The following is a 26714-nucleotide window of genomic DNA, read 5'->3' on the forward strand; positions in this document are numbered from 1 at the left end:
TCCATTTATGTCGTTCTTCAAACATTTGATCAAATTCCAGCCAAGTACAGTTGCCTGTATTTTTTTCTGACTAATACATGCATACACACAAAATAACACATTGCACGCATTCCTTTTATATGCTGTATAAATGTAAACATATAAATTGTTGTATATGCTGCATAAACATATAAATTGGTTTATATGCTGTATACATTTTTACTTTCATTAGACATTAAGCGCCTACTTAGGCCACTTTACTGTAGAAGTTCCACAAGCATATCGGTTATAGACTAAAAATTTTAATTAGTTAATTTAATTCCTTTGTTTCCTTAGTGATCTTGATTTATGATGATGATGTTCTTCTTTTAGTTGCCTTTGTTAACTTTATTTTGAAATAAAATAAAAATTTCATGGGAAAACAAAACCACAGACACACTCAACCCAATAACACTACAATAGTGGTGTATTTAATGCATAATGTGCCCCAACAGTTATCAGTGCACTCCACAACTGTTATAAAGCAGTAGTGTAGATCTAACCATGGTTGACTACAAAGGGATTCAGACCCAGACTTCTTATATTTCTAAGTCGCCCCATAGCTGAAGCCCTCTGGACAGCTCACAAAAATTTAAAAAAAACATTAAAATACATTATATAACGTATAAAACCATTCATGTAATGACATAGAACAAATAGCACACACAACAACAGCATGTATCTAAAACAATTTAAAACAACACCCCCCTTTCTCTGACCCCACTTCCTTTTCCCCAACCACCAACAACCCTCCCCTACTGTTGCACACTGTAGGGGAAAAGTGAAAATGGTGGACCAGCTGTCTTTCAAGATCTACCTTTGTGTTGCCACCCACTCCATTACATCTCCCCAGTGCCCGGCTCCACAGGGTCCTACGTCACATGGGAAGCCTATCTATGGAGAGCACGCTCCCCACTTCAGAGCCTCTTGACCAATGTAGGAAGACGGGATAGAGGCGGGGCTGGCCAAAGACATTTTGCTGCCTGAAGCAAAGGTCAAGATACAGAAGCCAACTGGGCTTGCAGCTGAATCTTACTTCAACACTGCACCTGAAGGCAGCAGGCTAGCTTAGGGGGTACAGAGCAGAGCACATGTGGCACACACAGCTCTCTCCTCTAACACTTTGCTGCTGCCTCCCAGCATCTGCCGCCTGAAGTGACTGCGTCACTTTGCCTCTTGGTAGGGCTGGCCCTGGATAGAGGGGGTGGGGCCAGCAAGCACAGGCCCCACCCCCTCAGATTCCCACAGCACGCTGCCCCCCTCGTGCTGTTGTAATTGAGAGGAGGGGGTGTATATGAACATCCAAATGCGGCTGTTGTGTTCTAGAAAGACAGGAATAGCATTTCTTTTCACCACAGAAGATCTGAGTAACACTGATCGATCCTGACAGGTCTGCATGCCCCTGAAGTAATTACAGGATATCAGCTTTATCTTGCAAAACAAACCAACCAACCTTTTAATATATGAACGACTGACACAGATCTTGTGCTGTCTCGTTGCTTTGTAGCAGAATCATTTACACCAGTCCATCTATTTCCAATCACTCAGAGACACGAGTGGCACCAACATGTCAAGCAACACTTTTATATTATTGTTATAAAGCCAAGAAAAAATAAAACTATTTATATCCAGTAGATAGGCTAACGTCAGTCTGTTTTTTCTCTCTTGTGTTCATGTGTTAGCATCTGCCATGTTCCTTCGAGTGTAAAAATGATGCTTCTTAACACATTTCATATTGTGGCATCTCATGCATGAGTGTGTATTTGTGCGTGTGTGTTTCTTAGCCTGTGGCAATTCAATTTCATTTTGTCTAGAAGAGAGAGAGGTTTAGGAGGTGGGGACTATGTACAAGTCTCAGAAAAATGTAGCTGGGCACAACACAGAGACATTTTTTTAATGGCAACTAACTAAATGGCTTTTAAGAAAATGCTCGGTGCGTATAGATTATTTAGGAGTCTCTTGATGAACCACATAAGATGCGCTTTAGCTAAAATATAACAAGAAATACACAAAACATAGGGATGTCAGTTGCTGGGAAATCCAGCCCCTTTGGGGCTTTCTGGAGTTCTCTGGAGTACCTGACTCAGCTTACATTTGTGAGCCAAGACATGGGCTTTTCCCAAACTCCAGGGAACTTTTGTCTAAGGTGTTTTTTTTGTATCAGCAATTTACACGTAATTTACGTGATTTGCCCAAATTGCAGCCACAATTTGCATTAATTGTGCAAATTTCAACTTCAATTTGCATGATTTGTGCAAAGTACACAAAATTGCACAAATCACAGTCATAATTTGCACAAATAAAAAATCACCGAAAATCCTCATGGAATGAGCTGAAGTCTGGGGGCTGAGCTGAAGCTCATCAAGCTCCACCACACAGCTGGATTCCTCTGACATCCCTAACAAAACAAAGGAAAAATAGCACATGACTTTGCAGACCTATTGAAAATACAGAACAGCAGCATACTTGAAAAAAATGTTTAATTACCACCCTACTTGGCCCAGAGATATATCAAGCTAGGGTGGACAACTTGTGGCCCTCCAGACATTTTCATCTACAATTCCCATCAGCCCTAGCCAGGATAGCCAATGGTGAGGGTTCATGGGAATTGCAGTCCAATAACATCTGGAGTTTTGTGCAATTTTGTGTACTTTGCACAAATCATGCAAATTGAAGCTGAAATCACGCATTGCCCAGCCCTGATATAAACAAAAGCTGAGCTGACATTTTAAGGCTGCAATCCTATACACATTTACCTGTCAGTAACCCCCATTGAAGTCCATGAGACTTACTTTTGAGTAAACATGCATAGGATTGCACTTTAAATCTTTCAAAGTTTAGCCTGAATTTGGGTGGTTGAGGGGTGAAATAGGTGGTGCAACCACCTTCCTTATTTTGCAATTGAGGCAACAATGAATTTCAGGGTAACTGAAACTTACCCTAACTCCCTCCTAGTTCCATTGGGCATGGGGATGCCATCTTTCCCCCCTCAAAGTCTCTGCCAGCGCAGGCCAAAATTTCATTTCATTTCATTTGTAACTGCCATTCCCCCCACCCCTTGGAACATGACATTGGGGGGGGGGATTGCAGCTGCCAGCCCAACAGAGCTGCAATGGATATCCAGTAGGTTCCCCCCCCACAAAAAAACCCATGCATCCCACAAATGGAGGACTGTTTACTTACCAGGATCTTAAACCAAGATCAATGTTGCTCACAGGGCAAGAATGGCCACGTTCACATGATCATCAGGGGAAACTATGCAGTATGGGTTGTTTCCCTTGCCCCCACATGTGCTACTCGTGCAACCAGCATTTATCTAATTACCCATGCTGCATTGTCATGTCGTCCAAACCCGGCATGCGGCATGGCGCAGTAGCTTCTAACCCACCCCATAACCCGTGGCTTGTTGTAGGGATTGTGGGGTAGCTTGGAAGCCGCCCCTGCCACGCCGCACGTTGGGTTCAGATGATGCAGTGCAGGTAATTAGGTAAACGCTGGTCACACGAGACAACCCTTACTGCGTTGTTTCCCCAGCGATTGCGCAAACTTGGCCATTGTGTACAGCGGGGATGTCAAACCTTAGGCCCGTGGGCCAAATCCAGCCCACCTGTTGGCCAGACCTGGCCCACCTGAGGTCCTGATCCAGCCCTCTGGGGTTCCCCAGAAGGCCATGCTCCTTCTCCTCAGCTCCCTTCCTTTCCCCAACCACCAATCCTTTATGGCTTTTGCACAGGTTATTTCCTCATTCTAAAAGGTTGAAATGGCAGTAAGAGCTCCCAGCTAAAATATGTGAGTGTTCTCACTATTTTTGATCTCCTCCCTTTTCCGTTTAGCACTGCCTGCCATGGGGAGACAGCCCTGGAGAGCTTCTCTGAAACAGCATTTGGCCCTTGGACTGAAGGAGGTTCGACATATCTGGTGGACAAGGGACACATTTATTTATTTATTTATTTATTTATTTATTATTGCATTTATATCCTGCCTTTTTTCCTCTTGCAAGGAACCCAAGGCAGCTTACATTATCCTCCTCCTCTCTGTTGTATCCTCACAACAACAACCCTGTGCGGTAGGTTGGGCTGAGAGTCTGTGACTGGCCCAAAGTCACCCAGTGAGCTTCCATGGCCAAGTGGGGACTAGAACCCGGATCTCCCGGCTCCCCTGTATGCAGATCTGCCACGCCATCACATCACATCCCAAAAACACTTTGTTTATGCTAAAGCAAACAAGAAGCACAAAACCATCTCCAGACCAACAACAGTGTAGTGGCCTTTGTCGTCACCTGCAAAGCACACAGCTTTTAGCTGCTTCTGCTCTGAGGCAGGAAACGCTAAGATGCGGGTTCCAGCTCATTTGTTGCAAAATATTGGACAGCAGCTGTATCAATAACTCATTTAAGGAGCTGTTGTTTACATGGAACGTCTCTTCTGTCACAGAAGGGCACCTGGCACGGGGACATTAATGAGATCCCCGAGGATTTTCAAATAAAAGGTTAACATCTATTTAAAAGCCAAAGAACATCCTCAGGGAATTCATGTTATACACAATCCTTCGCTGTTCTTTCAAAATAAATGCTGATCAACTATTGCAAGGATATTTCCCCCCCTGTATCCTCCATTGTAAGATTTCAAAAGCACCATCCTGATCAGGGAGATGGAAGAATTTGTAAATTTCATTAGGTTCTTAGCAAAACAACAGACCAAACAAAATTCTTGCCCATCTGCACCGGGCAAATTCAGTAGGTACTGTATTCCCAGTGTGGAGAGGACCACGTTGCACCCGCCTGCCAGATAGCTGTTAAAGATGAGGAGCCTAACAGAAAAAAGAGGTTGCAACCCTAACTCAGCACCACAAACATGGGCCAGATCTACACCTTGTGTCACATCATTACGATCCCATCATGGTAACTCTTGCGTATTCGTAACTCGTAGGACACACAATGACATCTGTTGCGGAATATTGGATAATGTGGAATAAAAAGCAGGACATAACACTACAATAGTGGTATATTTAATGCATAATGTGCCCCAACAGTTATCAGTGCGCTTCACTACTATTATGAAGCAGTAGTGTAGATTTAGCCATGGTTGACTACAAAGGGATTCAGACCCAGACTTTGAAGAATTAAGCACTCATTTTATTTATGATATTTCTGTTCCGTCCCATAGCTGAAGATCTCTGGGCAGTTCACAAAAAATTAAAAAACATTAAAATACATTATATAAAATATAAAACTGTTCATGTAATGACATAGAACAAATAGCACATGCAACAATAGCATGTACCTAAAACAATTTAAAACAACACCCCCTTTCTCTGATCCCACTCCCTTTTCCCCAGCCGCTAATCCTTTGGTGGCTTCCTGGTTTTTCTGTCATTTCTTCCCCATTCTAAGAGGTTGAAATGCCTCTCCTAAGGCTTCCATACTGGCAATAAGAGCTTTAAGCTACAATGAACTGGTAGTCTGGCCCCACCCCGTTTGGCTGTGGCTCTTTCCCCCTTTACCTTCACCCCCACCCACCACTGGAATGCAGCCCCCAAGGGTTTCTCTGACATTGACTTTGGTTCTTGTGCTGATGAAAGGTTGACATCCCTGAGCTAAAACAATTCAGTAGATATTTTAGAAAATGAAAAGGTCTTTGGCACCAGAAAGACAAGAGAGTAGGCGCCAGGCAAGCCTCCCGAGGCAGAGTTCCATAAACAAGGTGCCCCAACCAAAAAGTCCCTCTCAATGCTTGGCCACTCACCCAGCCACAGGAGGTGAGTGACACCCAGAGAAGGACCCCCAGTGAAGATCTCTTGGGTAAATATGGATAATGCTAATTCAGTCTGTGTTAAATATTGGGTAGATTTAGCTAGGGTCATACTGAGACAAGATCAGGCTGGAGGGCTGGAAAACAAAATGGAACTCTAGAAGCATCTTTAGGGTGCCAAGGCCCACCTAGAAACCTAGTGGAGGAGCAGTATCGGAGTGTTAAAGCTGTGAACCCCCATCTATGCTCACCCTGTATATAAACCAGATATTACAAAAATGCCATACGCCTCCAGTAGCTTCATTCCAAGGAAAAGGAAAAGCCTGGGTAATGCCTTAACCCCTGGAGTTGTCACCACTTGGATAATCGAGGTCCAATGGTGTAACACTATTAACCTATGGATCAGCTTTTTTATTGTTCACTTAATATCAAAGCAGTAAGATCTGACATTTCTTCCCACCGCAGGTCATTTCCCCATTTCCTCATTTCTTCCCACTACAGGTCATTTCCTCATTTCCAGCAGTCTGCCCAGTTTCCTTGCCAATTGTCCAACTGTTCTGCTTTTATAGGGGGCAGATTTGGCAGCTAATTTGAGCAAAACACTTTTTCTGCTCAGTCTGGGTAAGGCATTCCTGAATCACTGTCATGAACTGTCACCTCTGTTCACTGATGCTTGTCAGATGCTAGGAAACTGTAGCACTACCCCTTCTCTCTGTCTTTTGTAGTACAGTATGTTCCACTCGATGACACATTTCCACAGGAAAATACAAACTGGTGATGATGTGATATACCAGAGAAGCAGAGAAAGGCAATTCCCTAATTAGAAGGTTGCATAACAGGTTTAAGACGATTTGGTGCATCACAGCCCTGTAGTGATGTGTTGTTTTTTCTGAACATCTTATCTAAATCCACTCGCACTTATCTGGCAACTTGAGCATAAGAAAATAAAAACAGCTATGCTGGATCAAATCAAGGGTCCATTTAGTCTGTTAATATGGTGCTGAAAGGGTTAAAAATGCCAGCAGAAGACTGAAGGGTGGTTGAATAGTCTGAATGACCCTGATGCTGGGAAAGACTGAAGGCAAAAGGAGAAGGGGACGGCAGAGGATGAGATGGCTAGATAGCATCACGGATGCAATGAATATGAACTTGAGCACGCTCCGGGAGAGAGCGCAGGACAGGAAGGCCTGGCGTGCTATGGTCCATGGGGTCACGAAGAGTCGGACACGACTGAACGACTGAACAACAAATAAGAAGATCCCCTAAAATATCTCAGACTCATATTTAAAAAGACCCAGAATTAGGGCTGTAAGGATTGTGTAAAATCCATTCCATCTGCATTTCATGGATTGTCAGACACCTTTTGTTCCATTGCCTGCTTGGATTTTTTTTTTTTAGCTTCCGAATTTGTGTAAATTCACATTTGTGCAAATTCACACTTGTGAAAATGCACACATCCCCAAATGCACAAATCCCCCCAAATGTGCATTTTCACACTTTAGCCTATGGGGAAAATGCGCATGTTCAGCTGTTTTTCTTTAATTTTGCTTATTTTTCTGTTACTAAACTTGCGCATAATTCCCAAAGGTTAGAAAAACGGTTTGCAAGTCTGCAGATTCCACCCAACTGGGGAAAAGTCACTCCGCTCCAGAATGCACAGGTCAGATTCATAAAAATCCAAACTTATTTGGTTCCATTGTGGATTTCTCTGACATCCCTAACCCAAATTGTATTCCAGAGCTCTGACACATGGGCAAGAAGGTCTTCAACTGTGATTTTATACCAATTAATGTTATGACATTACGATACCTCTAACTCACTGAGACTTCAGAGAACTTGCTTTGGGGGTGGAAGCTCTTTGCAAAATGGCTGTTTGCAAAACCAAATGTAAAGTCATGGCGACCGCTGTGTGGCAAAGCTGCTGATAAAAAGCAGAGGAAAGGAGAGCTGACACATGCTCAGATACCAATCAGGAAGAGAAGCCTTTGCGGACGAGCTCGTGTTGTGTGCACATGCACTAATAAGGGATACTGAGAATATCTTTACTCAAGGCCTGCTGGTTTGGGAAGCCATAACAGGAGCACAAAAAGTGGTTGGGAGGCGTAGATGGTGTAAATGATCAAAGATGCTCAAAGAAGATGTACCAGGGAGGAACACATCAATCAAGAGAATGTGCCCAGATGATACCTTCAATAAAGTTTTAGAAAAGTCTCAGATTAACCCGTTAGTGATAATGCTAGAGATGTTCCCAAGGCACATGAGCATAAAACATGAGATGGTTGGTGAATAGATAAACGCCTGACTTCTGATTGGTGAATGGGTAGTCTCACCACACATGCACCCCAGTTTTGATTGGAAGATGGTTGTCTCATCACTCATTAGGGCCCCCACCTTTGACCAGACAAGTGTATAAAAGAATTATCATTATTATTATTATTATTATAAACGTGATGAGAGCCCAGCTCCACTTTACCCTGGTCTCTTGCTTCTGCTTGTCTTGGCCACTGATCGCTGCTGGACCACCAGACCCAAGGATTTGGGTGACTATGGACCTTTTTGGATTGCTGAAGGCTCTACTCTGCCTGCTAGATGTGCTGTATACATTGACTTCACAATAGCCTGTCCTGCACTGAGTTCAAGCCAAGACAGTATAGGTACTTTTGGATAAAGATACACTATAAAAACATGATTGCTATATATCAATAGATGCAATGTATGGAATGTATATTGCTGTGTAATGTCTTAATATTCTGATGCATTTAAATTGGGGGGTGCACAATCTGTGGCCCATAGGCTGCCTGTGGACTCTCAAAGCCTTGATTGTGCCCCCCATGGATGCCCTGACTCCCCCTGTTCTGCCATCGAATTCCCTCCCGCAGTGACCCTGACGTCACTCTTTCCGCACTGGTAGCAGCACCAAGGAAAGAGCGGTCTGTATCAGGGTCGCTGGGGGAGGGGATGGAAAGAAAGCTCTCCACTCCTTGTCCCAGAAACCCTAACATAGATCACTCTCCCCCCGCTGCTGCTACCAGTGAGGAAAGAGCAATCTGCATCAGGATGGCTGGGCTGTGTGTGTGTGTGTGGATGTGTGTGCGTGCGTGCATATGTGCAAGTCAGGAAATCCATTTTCTTCCTGTGTCTCAGCAGCCTGCAAAGTTCCATTCTGTGAGGCTGAGCCTGGACATATGCGTCAGGCCCCCGTGCGTGTTATCTCAGCCCGTCCCGGGCTTCAAGGCCACAGCAGCACGCTCACTAATTGGGCTGAATGGGTTCAGCTGAAGTGTTTGGGGGAACTTCCTGCCCCCTCCAGGAAGCCTGAGAAGATTGTTTCAGTTCACTTATGATTGGCTAATGAGAATCACTTTAGCTTTGCTAATGGTTTTGGGGTATAAAACTGGGTGGGGGGGCGTTTACAGCTACCCATTGCTTTTGTCTTCATCTGGTTTTATTTATTTTTTTATTTATTACAATTGTATCTCACCTTTCTTCCATCATGGAATTCAAGGTGGCTACATGTGATTCTCGGGTGGTCTCCAAGCACTGACCAGACCCAGACCTGCTTAGCTTCAGCAAGGTAGCCTTTTTCCTTGTCTGCTTGGGACTGCTGGTTTCTGAGGTCCTGTTCTACTGACGACTATAGACAGGTCTAGTCAGCTTTGTTGTTTTGCCTTCTAAGTACTGTTTCCAACTATTACTCTGTTTCCTTGTATATTATTACCTTTCCCTGTTCCCTTTTTGTAAATACATTTGGGGGTGGGGGTGGGAAGGGGGAAGCCCCTTTCAGCAGCTAAGCCCAACCCTTTATTCCAAACCACAATAAAATCTAAGAACGCCTCCTGATGGTACCTGTAAGAGTAAAGCAGCATCCAAAACAGGAGGTATTTCATTACAAGAGGTACCTCCTGTTGCAAGGGTTTTATTTTCAGCTACCGCCACTGTTCAGGCATAAAAAGAGCTGCCACCACCCAGTGCCAATCCAACTAGTCTCTATGGACTAGCATAGGTCAGAATGAGGATTGCCCTTCTCCACCACCAGGCATGTGGCCTGTAAGTGCATTGGATTAGCGCACCCACAATTCGCTAAGAGCTGCCATCTAGGAACACAGGAAGCTGCCTCACACCAGGTCAGACTCTTCGTCCATCCAGCCCAGTGTTGTCTCTTGTGACTGGCAGCACCTGCCCACAGTGTCAAGCCAGTCCCATCACCTGCTAACGGATCCTTTAAAATAATGGTACCGCTAATATAATCCAGAGGTGCCAGGGACTGAACCTGGGACCTTGCATGCAAACAATGTGTTTACCACTGAGCTATGGCCCTTTGAGAGCAAGCTCAATATGTGGAATTATATTTGTCCACATGCATTTCTTGTTACCCTTGCTGCTACCTTTCCCAGTGTCAAACCTTAAATTGTAAGCTCTTTGGGCAGGAATTTGTCCTTTTCGCTTATGCTGTCCATGGGCCAAATCCATCCTGGGGGTGCCAGCCCTTCCACTGGCTTCACCCACCCCTTTCCTTGACCATTGATCATTTGGTGGTTTCCTGGGCTAGACCTAAAAAGGTGTCCCCAACCAGTCGTGCCCGACTCTAGGGTGCGGTGCTCATCCCTGTTTCTAAGCCGAAGAGCCAGCGCTGTCCGAAGACGCTTCCGTGGTCATGTGGCCGGCATGACCGTGTCAATTTAACACTTTGACAAATTTGACACTGGGAAAGTGTCAATTTAAGGTTTGACACTTTCCCAGTGTCAAACCTTAAATTGTAAGCTCTTTGGGCAGGAATTTGTCCTTTTCGCTTATGCTGTCCATGGGCCAAATCCATCCTGGGGGTGCCAGCCCTTTCACTGGCTTCACCCACCCCTTTCCTTGACCATTGATCATTTGGTGGTTTCCTGGGCTAGATTTACACTAGTGCTTTTTATCAGTATTGAAGTGCACAGATAACTGTTGGGGCACATTATGTATTCCATATACTGCTTTTCTAGTGTTATTTCCTGCTTTCTATTCCATATTATCCAACATGCTGCAACAGATGCTATTGTGGGTACTACGAGGTATAAATGTGCAAGAAGTGTTGATCCATCCCTGGCCGCTGAATGGGTTATCCCCCCGTTCTAAAAGGCTGAAATGCCTCCTCTAAGGCTTAGCTGCAGGCAGTAAGAGCTTCGAGCAAAAACATGCTGGTATTTTTGCCCCACCCTGATGCCTTTGGTCCTGACCACCACTGGAATGCCCCCCCCCCAAGAGCTTCCCCAAAATTGAATTCAGCCCTGCTGTACAATGGTGATGATGTATGAAGAGTAAGCAAGCGCCCCAATACCCTTTGTGGGGTCTTGCCCTTCTTTCTCCATGTCTATTTCTCATGCAGTCTCATGTGTCCTTCCCTTGTTTCATAGTTTAGATCCTTGCAAACTAAACTAAACTAAACTAAACTAAACTAAACTAAACTAAACTAAACTAAAAAGAAACAAACAAATACTCAAACATCCTTTAAAATTCTTTAAAAACTAGAATTTGCAAATTGGCAGGCTCTATGAAATAAGTCAAATATTTGAAGATATCATTTGAAGATATTCATGTGCATGTTCCTCTTCTTATGTTCTTATGGTAACATTTAAGTCTCCTTGGTGCAAAATGTATATTTGTGTACATCCATAAGGGGGTGTGGGTCTTGCCAAGCTCACAGAGCCCCCAGCATCTGTGACATTCAAGGTCTTCTGGATAATTCCGACTGTGTTGAAGTGACAGCTTCAGGGACATGACTGATTTGTCTTTTGGGGAGATTCATATGGTCTACGCTCCCTTTTCTGTGCTTTCAGTATCAACCCATTTATCAAGATTATGACAGAGCTGACTCATAGGCTCTCCAGCTGATACACTTGCTTAATATTGATGACAAGATCTCGGTACTTCCTCATAGCCTCTGCTCCTGAATCCTGGGTATTATTAACTGGAGGCACAGATACATCAATAACATCAGCAGGCTTGTTCTTCCTGACCGTATCTGGACAATCGCAATCAACACATCCATCAAGTATGAAATGTGTGGCCCTGTGTGTCTTGTAACTAGGATGCTCAAGCTCTTATGAAGGCCGGAACTTCTAATATGGATTCTCCTGCTCAAGGACTCTTCTGTCCTTCAGCAGTCTTCAGTGGCGTCATGGTCAATTTTGAAGTGAAGGCACACAGCCTGACGGTCCCCATAGCCACGCCGCCAAGGAGAGCCCAAAGATTCAGGCAGCTGTGTTGCTTCAGATCAACAAACCAGTTCTAGCAGTTTCCATGTCCACCAGGAGCAGGTGTTTTGTAAAGCTAATGGGTCTTAATTGTCCATTCAAGACAAAGCCACCTCAAAATAGTTTCCATTACAACAGGAGACAATATATTGTTGCTGGGAAAAATTATTCCACCCCCCCCCCCCCACAACTACTGTGAGAATTGCAGATCAGAAGGAACAGAGAATTCTGAAGTTGGGGAGGTGGCAGATGATATCAGCGGCCCTGCTAATAAAAAGTGCAGGCGCTGCATCCCCACCAGCCCTGGCTCCACTACTCCACTGCCAGTCTTCCGCCATACACATTTTTCAGTGTTGCAGCAAGCATTTGATGTTTGGAAGCATGAGCCGTCCATGTATTGATTCTGAGGTGGTCCTACACAGATGTCAGTGAAACCACAGCTTGAACTGGAATGAGCCCTAGTCTAGTGAATTATCATGGATGGCAGATATAGCCTGGCCTCAAAGCCCTCTTTTGGCACAGGAAGCAAAAGGAGTGTACAACGGCTCTTGCTAATGGTAGGCAGTACCAAAGCCTCTTTGACCAGGTCTCATGGAGAGACAAGGAGCCTGACCGTCTACATTTGCCTGGTCAACAAAGCTGTACCTTTGTCATGCCTCCCTTGGACTCCTCCGAGGATGAAGGGGAATGGCAGGTTCCAGACCCGGGAGAAGGGACTAGCACAGAAGCCCCCTCACCACCTGTCAACCATCACTGCCGTGCTGCAGCCCCTCCACTGAATTCAGAGGGCGAAGTTCCACTGATCCCAGCAGAGCAAAGGCGGCTTCATGTGAAAGAACAACGGAGGCGAGCCTCTGTCCGTTTAAGATGGAGAGGTTCCCAGAAGCCAGAGGACTAATTGCCAGCAGCTGCTCCAGAACGCTGTATTTAAAAGCAGGAAGCAGGCCGGCGCAAAACTGCTGGAGAACAGTGTCATACCTACATGTCAGATCTCATCAGCTTCGCTTTAGACCCTGAGCCAAGACCTTACCTATATACTCTTGAATCCCTGGTGTTTGACTCTGGAAAGGACTTCTCTCTGCCTCACAGACATGTCTGTGTGGAATCGGTAAACTTCCCAGCTCTGGGTGTCCTCCCTCCTTTCCGGGCCTTGGGCAGGTTTATTACCCAGCTTATTGGCAAGTGATTTATTACAGCCACTGCATACCAGCTGTGGTCAGCCAGCAACGACTGACAACCTTCTTCTTCCAGGTCAATCACTGACCTCAAGGATTCTGAGCTGGAAGATCTAAGTCAGGACTGGGGAACATTTTTCAGCCCAAGGGCTACATTTAGTTCTGCACAAGCCTGTGGGGTCCACCTGCCAGAGGTGCGTGTTGCCAAAACAAAAAGTGAAAGTAGCCAAAACAAAAAGTAGGTGGAGCCCAAGCAACATTCTCTATTTCCCCTTCTCTCCCCGCTCCTCCCTCTTACTCCCTCTCCTCCTTCTCTCTCTCTGTTTCCTCTCTGAAGAAGGGACTGCCTCTTTCTCAGCAGTGCAGCGATCTGACAATGCGGGAAAAGACGTCTTTCTTCCTGCATTGCCAGATCACTGTGGAAAAAGGACAAGTGAGGGCACATGGTCATGAGAGGGCTTGACCTGGGAGGAAGAGGTGCTGGGCTGGATGGGGAGGCCTGGCAGGCTGGATCCAACCTGCAGGCCAGAGGTTCCCTCCTGCTGCTCCTCAGGTATGAGTAAATAACATTCGCCAGCAATGTTTCCCTTCAAAATATGCCTCCTGTATTTGATGTTGCAAGGCTAAGGTAAAACCTTTTCTTTCATGAAAGATACTACCCTCTTTAACGATTTAACGATTTTAAAATCATTTCCTCATGTCAGTCTTGTTTATTGTTCCTTTCTTTCCTTCTGATTGTTCCTTTCTTTTCTTCAAAAGGATTTATTTTCCTTTCTTTCCTTCTGATCTCGATGTTTCACACATTGATGGCTTTGAGCTCCAACCCATGGAATTTGCAGCTGGATTCCCTGCTCACTGCAACGTCCGGTATATTTGGAGGGTCAGGGTCAGGAACTGAAGCCCTAAAACTTTCAGCCCAGCTGTTGTAGTAGCTCAGTTCAAGGACATGCTGAGTTATGGTCAAGTGACTGTCAGGACTAGGTGCTTATTGGTTCCTGCTCCTATAAAGCAGTGATTCCTGCCATGCTTAGGGTGGCCCGCTCTACAGAGGACAGTCCTCTCTTTTGGAGAGCTGGCAGGGGAGAGTTCTCTATTTGAAGGTATCTTCTGTCAGCCAAAGAACCATCAGAAGGGAGTAGCAAGGGCCTGGAAGTTGCTCATCAGCTGTTAGCACCTGCACTGTAGACTGAGCAGGCACATGGGTCACCTAGTCAGTCCTCTCCACTATAGTGAGAGATGTCTTATATTTCTATGTAAAATATAGCTATTTCTAAATTTGTGCCTATACATATAAATTTTGCATATGCAGATGTTATGCAAATTGGCGTCCTCTTTTGGGCTCTCTTTTGCTGATACGTTTCCTCTTTTTTGGCAATGTGAAAATGGCCACCCTAATTCTTTGCACACTAGTGGCTTCCCAGACATCTGGACTAGGCTATCAGATGCTTGGTTCTGAGCCGAGCTTCTTGAACCTTTGGCTTATTTATTTATGTATTGCTTTGAAATGTTATTAGGCCGTCTTTCAGGACAGGAGCCTTCCCAAGACAGCTTACAGCAATAAAATCCCATATAATAAAAACCCACACAATGATAAAACAGCAGTGATGATAGGGATAATGATAACTAAAAACAACAAACACCAGCAATAAAAATCTGGCCTAGACAGTACTAAAATCTACAACACAGCTGCAGCAACAAACCACAACAATACAATAAAACATAATCGGTGAAGACCAGAGCAAACAAGGAAGTCTTGGCCTTCCTAAAAGCTTGCAATGATGGGGCCTGATGGATCCCCACAAGCAACCCATTCCAGAGGTGTGGCTTGCTCTACAACAGAATGCAACAGTCAGGGAATACAAGGAACCTTTTCCCAAGTTGTGGCTCAGCTTTCCCCAACTTGGTGGCTTCCAGATGTGTTGGACTGCAACTCCCATCATTCCCAGCCAGCATGGCCACTGGCAGCCCAACACATCTGAAGGCCACTAGGTTGGAGAAAGCTGTTGTAGCTTATCCTAACATACATGTGACCCACTTGGTATGCTGGCCCTATCTGTCTTGTCCTGGCCAAGTGTTGAGGAGAATCTTACTACTCAGCTGTTGCCTTGGATTTCTTTCCAATCAGGTGCCGAAGTGCGGAAAAGATTTTCTCTTATTATTGGACATGGCGATACTGATGGCCAGCTTGCCAAGTGCACGCCACCAGGCTAAGTTACCCTTTGGCAAATGGGCATCTGTATTCATACCCAGGGCCAATTCTTGCAATGCAGCTACTGTAGCACCTTCATTGAGGCAAGTGGAATACAGCTATCTGCCTCTGTTAGTCGAAATCCCATGTAACCCAGAGGATACGTCTCCCTATGGATGCAGAATGTGTGCAAAGGTAGCTGGCTCATAAGAAGAGCCATGCTGGATCAGACCAAAGGTCCATCTAGTCCAGCATTCTGTCCAGCCACAAGCAGGTGAACAAGCAGGACGTGAGTGCAATAGCACCTTCCATGTTCCCCAGCAACTGGCGTACAGAGGCATACTGCCTCTGATACTGGAGGTAACATATAGTTGTCAGGACTAGTAGCTATTGATAGCCCTCTCCCCTTTTAAAGCCATCCAAAATGGTGGCTGTCACTACATCTTGAGGAAGTGAATTCCCCATGGTCCAGCCCTGGCAGTACCAGTGTGGATGTAACCTAGACAAAACCTTGAATTACCTGGCTGTCCAGGGAAACAGAGGACTTCTGGCCACCCTATATTTTTTGCCTGAGACAGACATAGGGCAAACCGGTGCCTCCCCCATTCCATGTATAAAAGTGAACTGGACTGGTAACTGGATCTTCTGTCAACACTGGCAATGGGACAGCATCCTCCACTGCACCTGAGCCTTAGGGGGGGTGGGCTCAGAGGGGTAGCAGGCAGGCCATATGGCACATACAGCTGTGTCCTCCAGCGCCTTGCTGCTGCTCCCTGCCCCTCAACATCTGTTGCCAATGGCAGCTGCCTCACTCTGCCTAATGGTAAGGCCAGGCCTGGGTCTGGGATTAGGAAGCATACACAGTAAAGGTTCAATTCCATGGAAAATAAATATTTAAGTGTAGTTTTCTTTTTAGGGGTGGGCCACCAACATACTTCCATCATTAATCAGTATGACACTTACCGGATCAAAAGTGGGAAACCTTTGAACTGCGGATCGAAACATATAATTCCTATATTTGGAGGAGGGAGAAAGAATGAAAGTATTTAAGTTCTTTTGAAAAATCAACAGCTTTGGCAACAGTGCTGAGTCATATTTTTATGTCTGCATCTCACTGGCTTCATTGGATCTTAAGGTCAACTGACTTCTCACTTCTGCATTGTCAACACATAGAATGTGGATTCCATGTTTTTTAACCTCCTGTACGGATCTGATTTTAACTTCTTGTTAAATTTTAACTTGTTGTATTGAATTGTTTTACTGCTGGAAGATACCTAATTTTTGTGATCTCTTGCTTCTAGTCATTATATTTATTTTAACTTACTGTTGTTGACCATTTTGAGCTTCTTCTTTTTAATGAATAAATAATAAGTTCTGGTCCATCATCCCACTTAGCCTGCCACAAATTACTCTGGTCCTTGTAATGTGCTAGAACACGTTGCTAGTGCAATGTTGTACGAGGTGGCAGTGGTGGCCATCACAAGATGATATGGTGGCCCACAACTTGGATGGCTTTAAAAGGGAATTGGGCAAATCCATGGAGGAGAAGGCTATCAATGGCTGCTAGTCCTGATGGCTCTATGCTACCTCCAGTACCTCCAGAGGCAGTAGGCCTGTGTACACCAGTTGCTGGGGAACATGGGCAGGAGGGTGCTGTTGCACTCATGTCCTACTTGTGGGCTTCCACAGGCAGCTGGCTGGCCACTGTGTGAACAGAATGCTGGACAAAATGGACCCGTGGTCTGATCCAGCAGGGTTTTTTTATTATGTACTTATTTTCTTTCCATTCCTGGGGAAGTGGGGCTGCTGCACACAGAGCTGTCCATGGCCACACACACCTCTTTCTCTGTCTCCAACCACTTCCACAGCTTCCTTGTGTGGTCCAGTTCAGGCGTACAGGGCATATAAACCAGAATGATGTAGCTGCTGCCAGACAGAGTGACCAGTAGATTTCAACCTATGGAGGCCTGAAACCCACCTTTAGCCAAAACCCACATTTCAGAATCCACTTCTTCATTTTTGTCTTGTATTTGTATGGTGGTGTAACCCATTTTTTACAATCTGCTTTAGATCAGGCAGGCTGAGACCCCATTCGTCTGTGAGTCCCAAATCACCAGTTGGAACATAAGAACATAAGAAGAGCCCTGCTAGATCAGACCAAGGGTCCATCCAGTCCAGCATTCTGTTCACTCAGCGGCCAACCAGCTGCCTTTGGGAAACTTATGAGCAGGACAAGAGTGCAACAGCACCCTCCCACCCATGTTCCCCAGCGACTGGTGCACATAGGCATACTGCCTCTGGTACTGGAGGTAGCACATAACCATCAGGACTAGTAGCCATTGATAGCCTTCTCCTCCAGGAATTTGTCCAACTCCCCTTTTAAAGCCATCCAAATTGGAGACCATCATTACTATCTTGTTTCTGCTTCCTGTTTTGTTTTGTTTTAAACCAAAATTAGAAGGTTTGCACTTACTTGGTTGGAAATGTGGGGACTGGAGGAGGGAAAAGATCATACTGTCCTGGATCCACATTGATATCCTGTGGAGAATCAAGAGTACGAAATATAGATGTAAGTAACTTAAGTTTTACTGTATTATTTAAAATACTTGTGGGAAGATTCTGAAGGTGGCTAATAAATCTAAGTGTGCAAAACTTCTCTGCAGAATACCAAAGAGCAGCAAATAAAACCTCAACAATTCACAATTCAACATTCTTTTAACAGCAGCTTCGAACTGCCCTGAAAATGGAGAAGAGCATCATCTTTGGGTTATTTCTGAGGGCTGACAAAGGGAGGCTGATGGTTGGATAAGGGGAGGGAATTCTAGAGGTGAGGTGCCACAGCTGAAAAGGCCCTATTTCTTATTGCTCACCCACCTTACTTGGAAGATGTGGGCATTCTGAGCAGGGCCTCCAAAAAAGATTTTAATACTTGGGCAACTTCATGTAGGAGCAGGTGGCTGTCAGTCTTCAGCTGTTTAGGGCTTTAAAGGACATAACCAGCAATTTGAACTGTGCCCCCAAAACAAACTGTAGTCCTTTAAGTGCTGGCACTTTGTACTAAAAAGCCTTTAATCTGGGCTGTTTAAAAGACATCAGTTTTTGCAGGAGATCAGGGACCTAGGAAGCTGCCTTGCACTGAGTCAGACCTTTGGTCCATCTAGCCCAGTATTGCCAACACTGACTGGCAGCGGCTCTCCAGGGTTTCACGCAGGGGTTTCTCCAGCCCTACCTAGAGATGCCAGGGACTGAAATTAGATACATTTGCATTAAAATCCAAAACAAACATATTTCTCCCCCATACCTATTGCCAGCCTGATAAAAATAAATACATTCTCTGAGCACGTACAGTTACACCTTTTAAACCTGCTTCAATCGTAGCGCCTTTGTGAATACAGGAATAAAATGGAGTTTGCTTCTGCTGCCTTAATGTTGGGTTGATGTCTATATATGGGGGAGCATTGAAAGGTTGTATCTACAGGCAACCTGAAGAGGTATGGCCCTTTCTACTACCTCATTCAGTGGAGGCTGGTGGCTCCAATGTCAGTGGGGTGATGAATCCACTCTGGGTTCCAGTCAGAACTCTAAAGGAGCTCTCCAAGCACCTTGGCTATCCAAAGCACCATGGATAGCTCCTTTAGAGATCGGATTGAAACCTGGAACAGATTCACCACCCCACTGACCTCGGAGCCACCAGCCTCCACTGACCTCATTCCACTGCAGTTGGAGACATAGTCCAGGTCTTAGTCTTTAGGATACCACAAGACCCATTGCTGTTGCTGTTCTTCTAAGTGCTTGGTTATGAAAACAGAAAGAGTTTACAAGTGGGACCTGCAACAAAATGTTACAGCATGGGGTGCCCCTATTCTGAGTTCCAGTCAGTCAGCCAGCCCACCTTGCCCTCTTCGGGGATATTTCATTCTAGTCAAACGCCTATTTTCCATTCCCTACCTCAACCGACTCTTTAATATTCTGTGTCCACTGAGCATGCTCAGTCCTCATTGGGGCATACCCTTTGGAATTTTTTCCTAAAGTTTTTTTGTGCTTCTGCAAACCTTGGGGTTCCCTGTCAATACCTCCTTGTGTGGTGTGTGTGTGCCATTTTGGCTACAGAAGATCGGCACTAAGATGACAAGTTCACTATTAGTATGTATATGTGTGTGTGTGTGTGCGTGCGTGTGTGTGTGTGTACATACATATATATGTATATATCTGTGTGTCTGTGCATGTGCGAGAGAGAGAGAGAGATTGTGATAATGCAGCTGAGTATTGGGGGGGGGGAATTTATTAGCCCCACCCACTTTTGCCTTTGGCCCTGCCCACCCTCTGAAATTGAATTCTGCCCTTGGGCTGAAAATAGGTTTGACAACCCTGCAGGGCTGGCCCTACATACTTTGTTGCCTGAGGTAGAGCAACAAAGGCGTCCCCGCCCACGTCATGTTGCATAGTACCCAAAGATAGCCAAGTTATTTTGGCATTTGAGGCTAAGGAACCTCTCACCCCATCCCTGGCAGTAAAAATACAATAATCACAAATTAAATAATTAATACTTCGCTGCCCTTGCAGGACACCTAAATTCTGCTGCCTGATGCTGCTGTCTCACTCTGTCTAATGATAGAGCTGGCCCAGCAGCCCTGATATAGGATAACCTCAGTACAATACTATCGATGCTGTCCGAGTTGTGCAGCAATGTATTTTGCATGTGTACGATATTGCTTTAAAGTGTCGTGATTAAGATTAATGTGCGTATGTTATTAGTTTACTTTTACCTTATCTCTATAGGATAAACGTGAGGGACATTCCCTTGATGTGCTCTTAAAAGAATAGGTTGCGGGTCTTTTCCTTGCCAGTTCCACAAATGAAGGAGGCCTGTATGTGAAAGTGTCTGGTAGTGTCAGATCAGGCATCTGCTGGAACATGGACACCCTCTTTCTGCCTTCACCTTTAAAATTATACGTCGGTTTCACTGGGTTCAGCTGAGCATCTTCAAGAAAATCCCGGACTGGGTAAAAACCTGGTATTGGTGTTGGCTGGTGGAAAGAAATGTAACATCTAAACTGTGTTATGTGCAAGTCTGCTGCTATACAGTACATTTGGATTTCACCTGCCTCTTTCAAACAAAACGCTATGGATTACATCCAGACTTCGTCATACTGACAGTAGACGCACTGAAATCAGTGGGACTTATGTTCATCATGACCAACTTAAGTCCCATTTATTTCAGTGGGTCTGCTCTAAGTATGATTACACCCGGATTCAACTCTCTATATGTACACAGCTAGTAATTCACTTATGCAATCCAGTATTTATTTTGTTTAATTACTTTTTATTTAAGGTTGAATCTCACCTGCCCTCCAATGATCCCAGTGCAGTATTTATTTATTTACATCTTTATACGCTAGCCCTTCATCAAAAATTGATTCCAAAGTGATTGCTGTTATTATAATTGTATAATAATACAGTGAATAATACTTCAGAATTCTACTTCATTAAAAAATAAGAGTTTATGGGTTGTATCCAATGATGGCCTTCCACCAGTGGGAAGGAAAGGATACCTGTAGCATCTGCCCCTCCATTACCCAGGTTTTCCCCTATTATCCCCTCATGCCTAGGATAATAAGCCTGAACGGGACGTCACTGCCAAATCAGCTGTGCCCACTGACTTAGCTAACCTATTACCCAGCCACAATTAATGCCAAGTCTGTCGTATTTATCACTGTTACTGTTACTTCTAATTTGGCAAGTGGGTGCTGGCTAATATGTGCTCATGTATGAGGTAGCGTGAACGAAGACCAAGCTGGCACATGGATTAAAGTCAGTAAAACAGAATAAAAGTGTATTATTTACAAGATGTCATTAATTAGCCTAAGCCTACCTCGCTACCCCTCTAAATCCTCCCTCCCCATCCAAGATGGTGCTCTGCCCAACTCCCGACCCTATCTCTCCCCAGAACTAACTAAGGGTGTAATCCTATGGGGATAGTCAGTCGCCTCCAAACTTGGAGGCAGCCAACTATCCAATGCAGGCAGAGCATGGAGGGGATCTTCTCCTCCATGCTCCAGCCACCTTGCATTTGTGGCTAGATGGACGATTTTGGCTGTCTAGCTGGGGACATCAGAGCGGGGTGGGGTGGGGTGGGGTGGGGTGGCCAGATAGCACATAGGGAGTGCCTTAACGATGACGCTTCTGTGGTCTCCTTGCCTCCCCACCCCCAGCATTGCACCCTTTTCACCCACTCTGCGCTGTGCTGTGCTTATGAGCACGGAGATGGGGACAAACTGTGCTGCCGACGAGTTGGTAGGGGAGGGGGAGTGAGGTTTCTGGGAACTGAGCTTGGAGTCCTGGGTCTAAGCTTGGTTCCCAGAAACTGAAAAATCCTATGGCTGTCTAGACACTGTCTAGCGGCCATAAGATTGCTCCCTAAGTAACTAAGGGCGCAATCCTATGCATGTTTAGACGGAGAAAAGGCCTTTTCTGGCTGGGGAATGCTGGGAGTTCTTGGCCTTTTCTCCGTCTAAACATGCATAGGATTGCACCCTGACTGACTGACTGAGTAATTAGAAAACCAAACCCTCCTGAGACATCACTCACTCCCCCCCTTCAACCCAGGTAGAACTAAAACAGCCAATTACACACAAGCCCCATCCTGCCTACGGTTAACCTGTTCCTACCTGTACATTCATGTTCTGCAAAACTAAATACCTTAATATAAATACAATAAAACAGTTTAACAACACAGGCAGGTGATTTTGTCATAATACCACTGGCAGATCGAATCCCCCTGCCCCCGTGCAGCCACTGCAAATCTACTCCAGAGGGTTGGGGATCCCTCCGCAGAAGGTTTGGCAGGTGTGCATGCTGCAGGGGAGAGGGAAATTCCCCCTGTGCAAGCAGAAGTCTGCTCGGTTAACACTGAATTTAGCCCCAAAGATGCTAAATAAATGCTGAATCCCTTGATTTACTCTAGTGTTGTGTCAGGAATGAATGTGAGCTTATGGAGATACTTAGCAGCTCAGATTCAGAGTGGGAACAGCCAGAACAGGGGGAGGCTCCCTCCCTAGTGAGCTCAGATATGGCAAGGCCTTCTTCCCAAGACCTTGGCGCACAGATGGCTCAGCCTGAAGGCCCCCCCCTCCATGAGAACCCAGGTCTCGGGGGGAGGAGGAGAGTGCGGGGCGTGACTTGAGGGATGCTAGGGTCCGTCCAGAGCAAAGCGGGAAAAGTTAGAGGCGGAGCTCAGACGCTCCATCAGGGTGGCTATCCATGATAGCCTATGTAGGAGAGAGCCACTGTAAGGGAGGGGCAGCCCCCCTAAGCAAGTCTTGCCAGGAAGTTCTTGTTCAAACTGCTGGCAACTTCTCTAACTCCTGCTTCAGCTCCTCTATTGATATTCATAATTGTGTGGAGTAGCTGTTTCCTTTGTAGCCTGAGAGTTTCCTAGAATTTGCATTTCTAAGGAGCCTGGTCATTAACTAATAAAGTAGTGAGCCTGAAGCCTGGTATCCTGGAGTGTGTTGATTGCGAAGAGGGAGGACGGAAGAAACATGACAGGTTGCTTCAAGATGAGGCTTTCTGCTGCAATCACTGGGCCTCATTAAAGGAATTTTACCAGGTGGGTGGGTTTCCAGACGATGTCGTCTCCCACCCGTAAACCTCTTGTGTTTTCCCACCATTTCTTCTGTCTTTTTTCTTACCGCAGAAAATCCCTTAAGGCAAAGTAGACGGAATAGCTCCACAGTGCCTTATGACTGTTAGGACTAGGACCCCTCCGTCTAGAGGCAGCCTTTAACTCTATAGTGTGTGTGTGTGTGTGTGTGTACACACACACACACACATAATGTGAACTGCTTGGGGTTTGTTTTGTTTTTAAAGCAAAATAGGTATAGAAATAATCATAATCTCTGCACCAACTCCCCAGATTGGTTATTATAACATACAATATTTATGTTTCTACCTTGGTAGCACAAACAAAGCTAAGAATAATCAGATGAACATTATACATACCCTGAGCGACTCCCTCCACCATGCATCTCTTCTAAGCTCTGGCCCTTCTTTTTCCTTGTCAGTTGCCTTCAAAGAAACCCAGATTGTATGTTCAACATGTGTACCATTTTATATTTGTCCATACTCGCAGTATATATTCATAGATGTATGCATGTTAACATACATGTGAACACACGCAAACCTAAACCTTCATATATGTCATAAAGCACCAAAATGAAATACATGTATCCCGATGCAGGGACGCCTTGTGAGCGCAAGGATTTGAGTGGCCATGTGTCCTACTTTACAGAGGACAGTCCTCCAGTTGCAGGAGTCCTCTATTTGAAGGGCTGTTGTATTGATCTGGGGTCCTGATTTTGTCAGGGCCCAGTCAAAATAGATTCTTTTAGATTACCACAATGAAACAGAGCCACTTGAGCAAAAGGATTGCACAACCTTCATTGATAGAAAATCGACGCAGAATAAATATGCACAGAAAGCTCACACCTCTCATCAGTTGACAAAGCAGACACTTTTGTCACAAGGTGGTATGTCTACCTGAGTCCTTAAGATAGACAGAAGTCATTCCTAGGACCAGCAAAAGTTCTCCAAGCTCATAGCGCGCTTTCCCCCTTGGAGTGAGACAAAAGTGCAAAGCCTGCGGATTGGGTCTTATAAGCTTCTCTGCTACATGCCTCCCTCCAGCTCATGAGTTGACAGGCAACACCTCTCCCCCTTCTCAGCCAAGCTGACAGACCAGCACACACACATTCAGGAGAATGTGTGGGGGATACGTGGGGGATACGTGGCTCCACAACATTACAAGCGAGAAGGATCTGGGAATTGTTGTCCATCACAAGCTGAATATGAGCCAACAATGTGATGTGGCTGCAAAAAAGGCAAATGCTCTTTTGGGCTGCATTAATAGAAGCATAGCTTCCAAATCCCGGGAAGTACTAATTCCCCTCTACTCAGCACTGGTTAGGCCTCATCTGGAGTACTGTGTCCAGTTCTGGGCACCACACTATAAGAAGGATGCAGACAAACTGGAGAGGGTTCAGAGGAGGGCAACAAAGATGATCAGGGGACTGGAAACAAAGTCCTATGAGGAGAGACTGAAATAATGGGGCATGTTTAGCCTTGAGAAGAAAAGACTGAGGGAAGATATGATAGCGCTCTTCAAGTACTTGAAAGGTTGTCATAGAGAGGAAGGCCAGGATCTCTTCTTGATCATCCCAGAGTGCAGGACACGGAAGAATGGGCTCAAGTTCCAGGAAGCCAGATTCCGGCTGAACATCAGGAAAAGCTTCCTGACTGTTAGAGCAATATGACAATGGAACCAATTCCCTAGGGAGGTGGTGGGCTCTCCCACATTGGAGGCGTTCAAGACGAGGCTGGACAGCCATCTGTCAGGGATGCTCTGACTTGGATTCCTGCATTGAGCAGGGGGTTGGACTCGATGGCCTTGTAGGCCCCTTCCAACCCTACTATTCTATGAGAAGAGGAGCGTCTCTTTCCCAAAGAGGCTCAAACCATTGCAGGCTGGGAAATCAATCACCTCTGAGAACAGGCCCCAATTTTTCAACATGGGAGGGGGCGTTTCTCAGCTCTTCTGTGGGAATCAAGGCAGGACACCCTTATCTGTTTCACTTCATGAGGTAATTGGGCAAAGGCTTAGCAATGTGCAATTGTTAACATATGGAGCTTTACTTGCCTGATAACAATTAGCTCATATGAGAGGCCCACTTTGGGTAACTAAAGCCTGCTAACCTCTACTCACTCTGTTAAGCTACATGTCTCTAGGTTGCTACCCACCAGCATATAGGAATGCTCTGAAGTCTGCCTTTTTTGCACACTAAGTGACTCACTACAGCTGTCTAGTCCATATCCAGTTTAAGGATAAAGACCCCTAAGAATGGAGCGCAGCAAAGGCCTCGATGTTGACTATCAGCAAGTAGCACCTGGGCAGCAGACTGAGCAGGCACATAAAACACCTGCTCTATGGTGACACGTATTGTGTTTCTGTTAAAATTATAGACACAATATCTTAATTTTCATCTATACATATAAGTTAACATATGGACATTTTATGCACATTCACATCCTCTTTGTTGGTCGTGCATTTCCTCTCTTTTTCTGGCAATGCATAAAAGGCCACCTGAATAATCCTGCTTCTACATTTTAAAATAAAAGATTAAAACTACATACTGGACATGTGAAAAAGAACAACTGAAGCTAAATTGCAATGTACATGGGACAAGGCATGTTCTGTAGTGGTGCCTAGACTCTAGAACTCCTTCCCTTGGGAGGCTTACCTTGCTTGCAACTTTTTGAAAGGCTCTAAAGAAAAAGCCCTCCTCACCCATTTTTTATTTTGTAAGAAACAAACAATAAACAGGTAAATTAATCAGATGCCAATTACTTTAACATACTTTGATTATTGGTCCTATATTGAATGATCCAAGAGGGGGGAACATGTTGTCCAGTTCATGTTGTGTAATGTATTCCAATCTATTTCAGCCTAAAAGGTCTCTCCAAAGTTGACCATAGGAAGCTGACGGGTGTAGGGAAGCTGTATTCATATTTGCTTATTCAATAAATTACTGCCAAGTCTCATAAATACTGTCTGATATTGCTTGACCACTTTGGAACTTGATTTGTTTTGTGATTTTTTCCATCAAAGCGAGGTCCCAGTTCTTTTGCTTTTATAAATTAAATTAAATTAATTAAAATTATCTTTTAAATTAAAAATTATCTTTTGCTTCCATCTGATAATAGATGGTTCTACATTGGACCTCCACTTTGCCGCTATTTCTATCCCGGCCACAGTCAAATAAAGGTTAACAGTTCTTTATGTTTTAATTTTGCATTCTGGTGGTTCCACATGGACCCATGGCCCAGCTGGAGTCCACCAGGAAAAGAGCCTTCAGTATGGTGGACCCCTTCCTGTGGAACTCCCTGCCTTTGGTGGTCAGGCAGGTGCCAACATTCTGTTGTTTCTGGAACCTCCTGAAGACATTTGTATTTCGAGAGGCCTTCCTTGAGTGACCAGATGCGGTTTATTAAATTCAGAATCTGTTTCTTTTAAAATGTTTTAATTGTTTTAACATGGTGTTATTGTTTTATCTCTGCTGTTCACTGCTCTGAAATCTTCTGATGTGGAGCGGTATATACAGTCAGGGCCAGAAATATCGGAACAAGGATAACTGTCTTGGCAGTTGGCCTCTGTGCATCACCACACTGAAGTTGAAAGGAAACACACCCAGATGGGAGCGAAGTCAGGACTTTCACCTGTAATTCAAGGGGTTTGACAAAAGTGGGGCACTAACCATTCAGGAAGTACAGCCAGTGGCATACACACACACACCCCATC

At 45.0% G+C, this 26714-nt stretch overlaps 1 protein-coding gene across 1 annotated transcript in view; it reads right to left on the reverse strand.

The window, feature by feature from the left end:
* The window catches only part of STPG4 (sperm-tail PG-rich repeat containing 4), a 32732-nt gene that overhangs the window by 5132 nt on the left and 886 nt on the right, over window positions 1–26714 (reverse strand). The window contains exons 2-5 of the mRNA XM_084822123.1: window positions 23363–23428; window positions 20128–20388; window positions 17835–17899; window positions 16325–16373 (exon numbers count right to left, since the gene is read on the reverse strand). Coding sequence (XP_084678249.1) covers window positions 16325–16373; window positions 17835–17899; window positions 20128–20388; window positions 23363–23428 — 441 coding nt within the window. The remainder of the gene's footprint in view (window positions 1–16324; window positions 16374–17834; window positions 17900–20127; window positions 20389–23362; window positions 23429–26714) is intronic.

Source organism: Heloderma suspectum, chromosome 1 (assembly GCF_057233095.1).
Source record: "Heloderma suspectum isolate Gila_16-S chromosome 1, 16-S_ref, whole genome shotgun sequence".
Classification (NCBI taxonomy): domain Eukaryota; kingdom Metazoa; phylum Chordata; class Lepidosauria; order Squamata; family Helodermatidae; genus Heloderma; species Heloderma suspectum.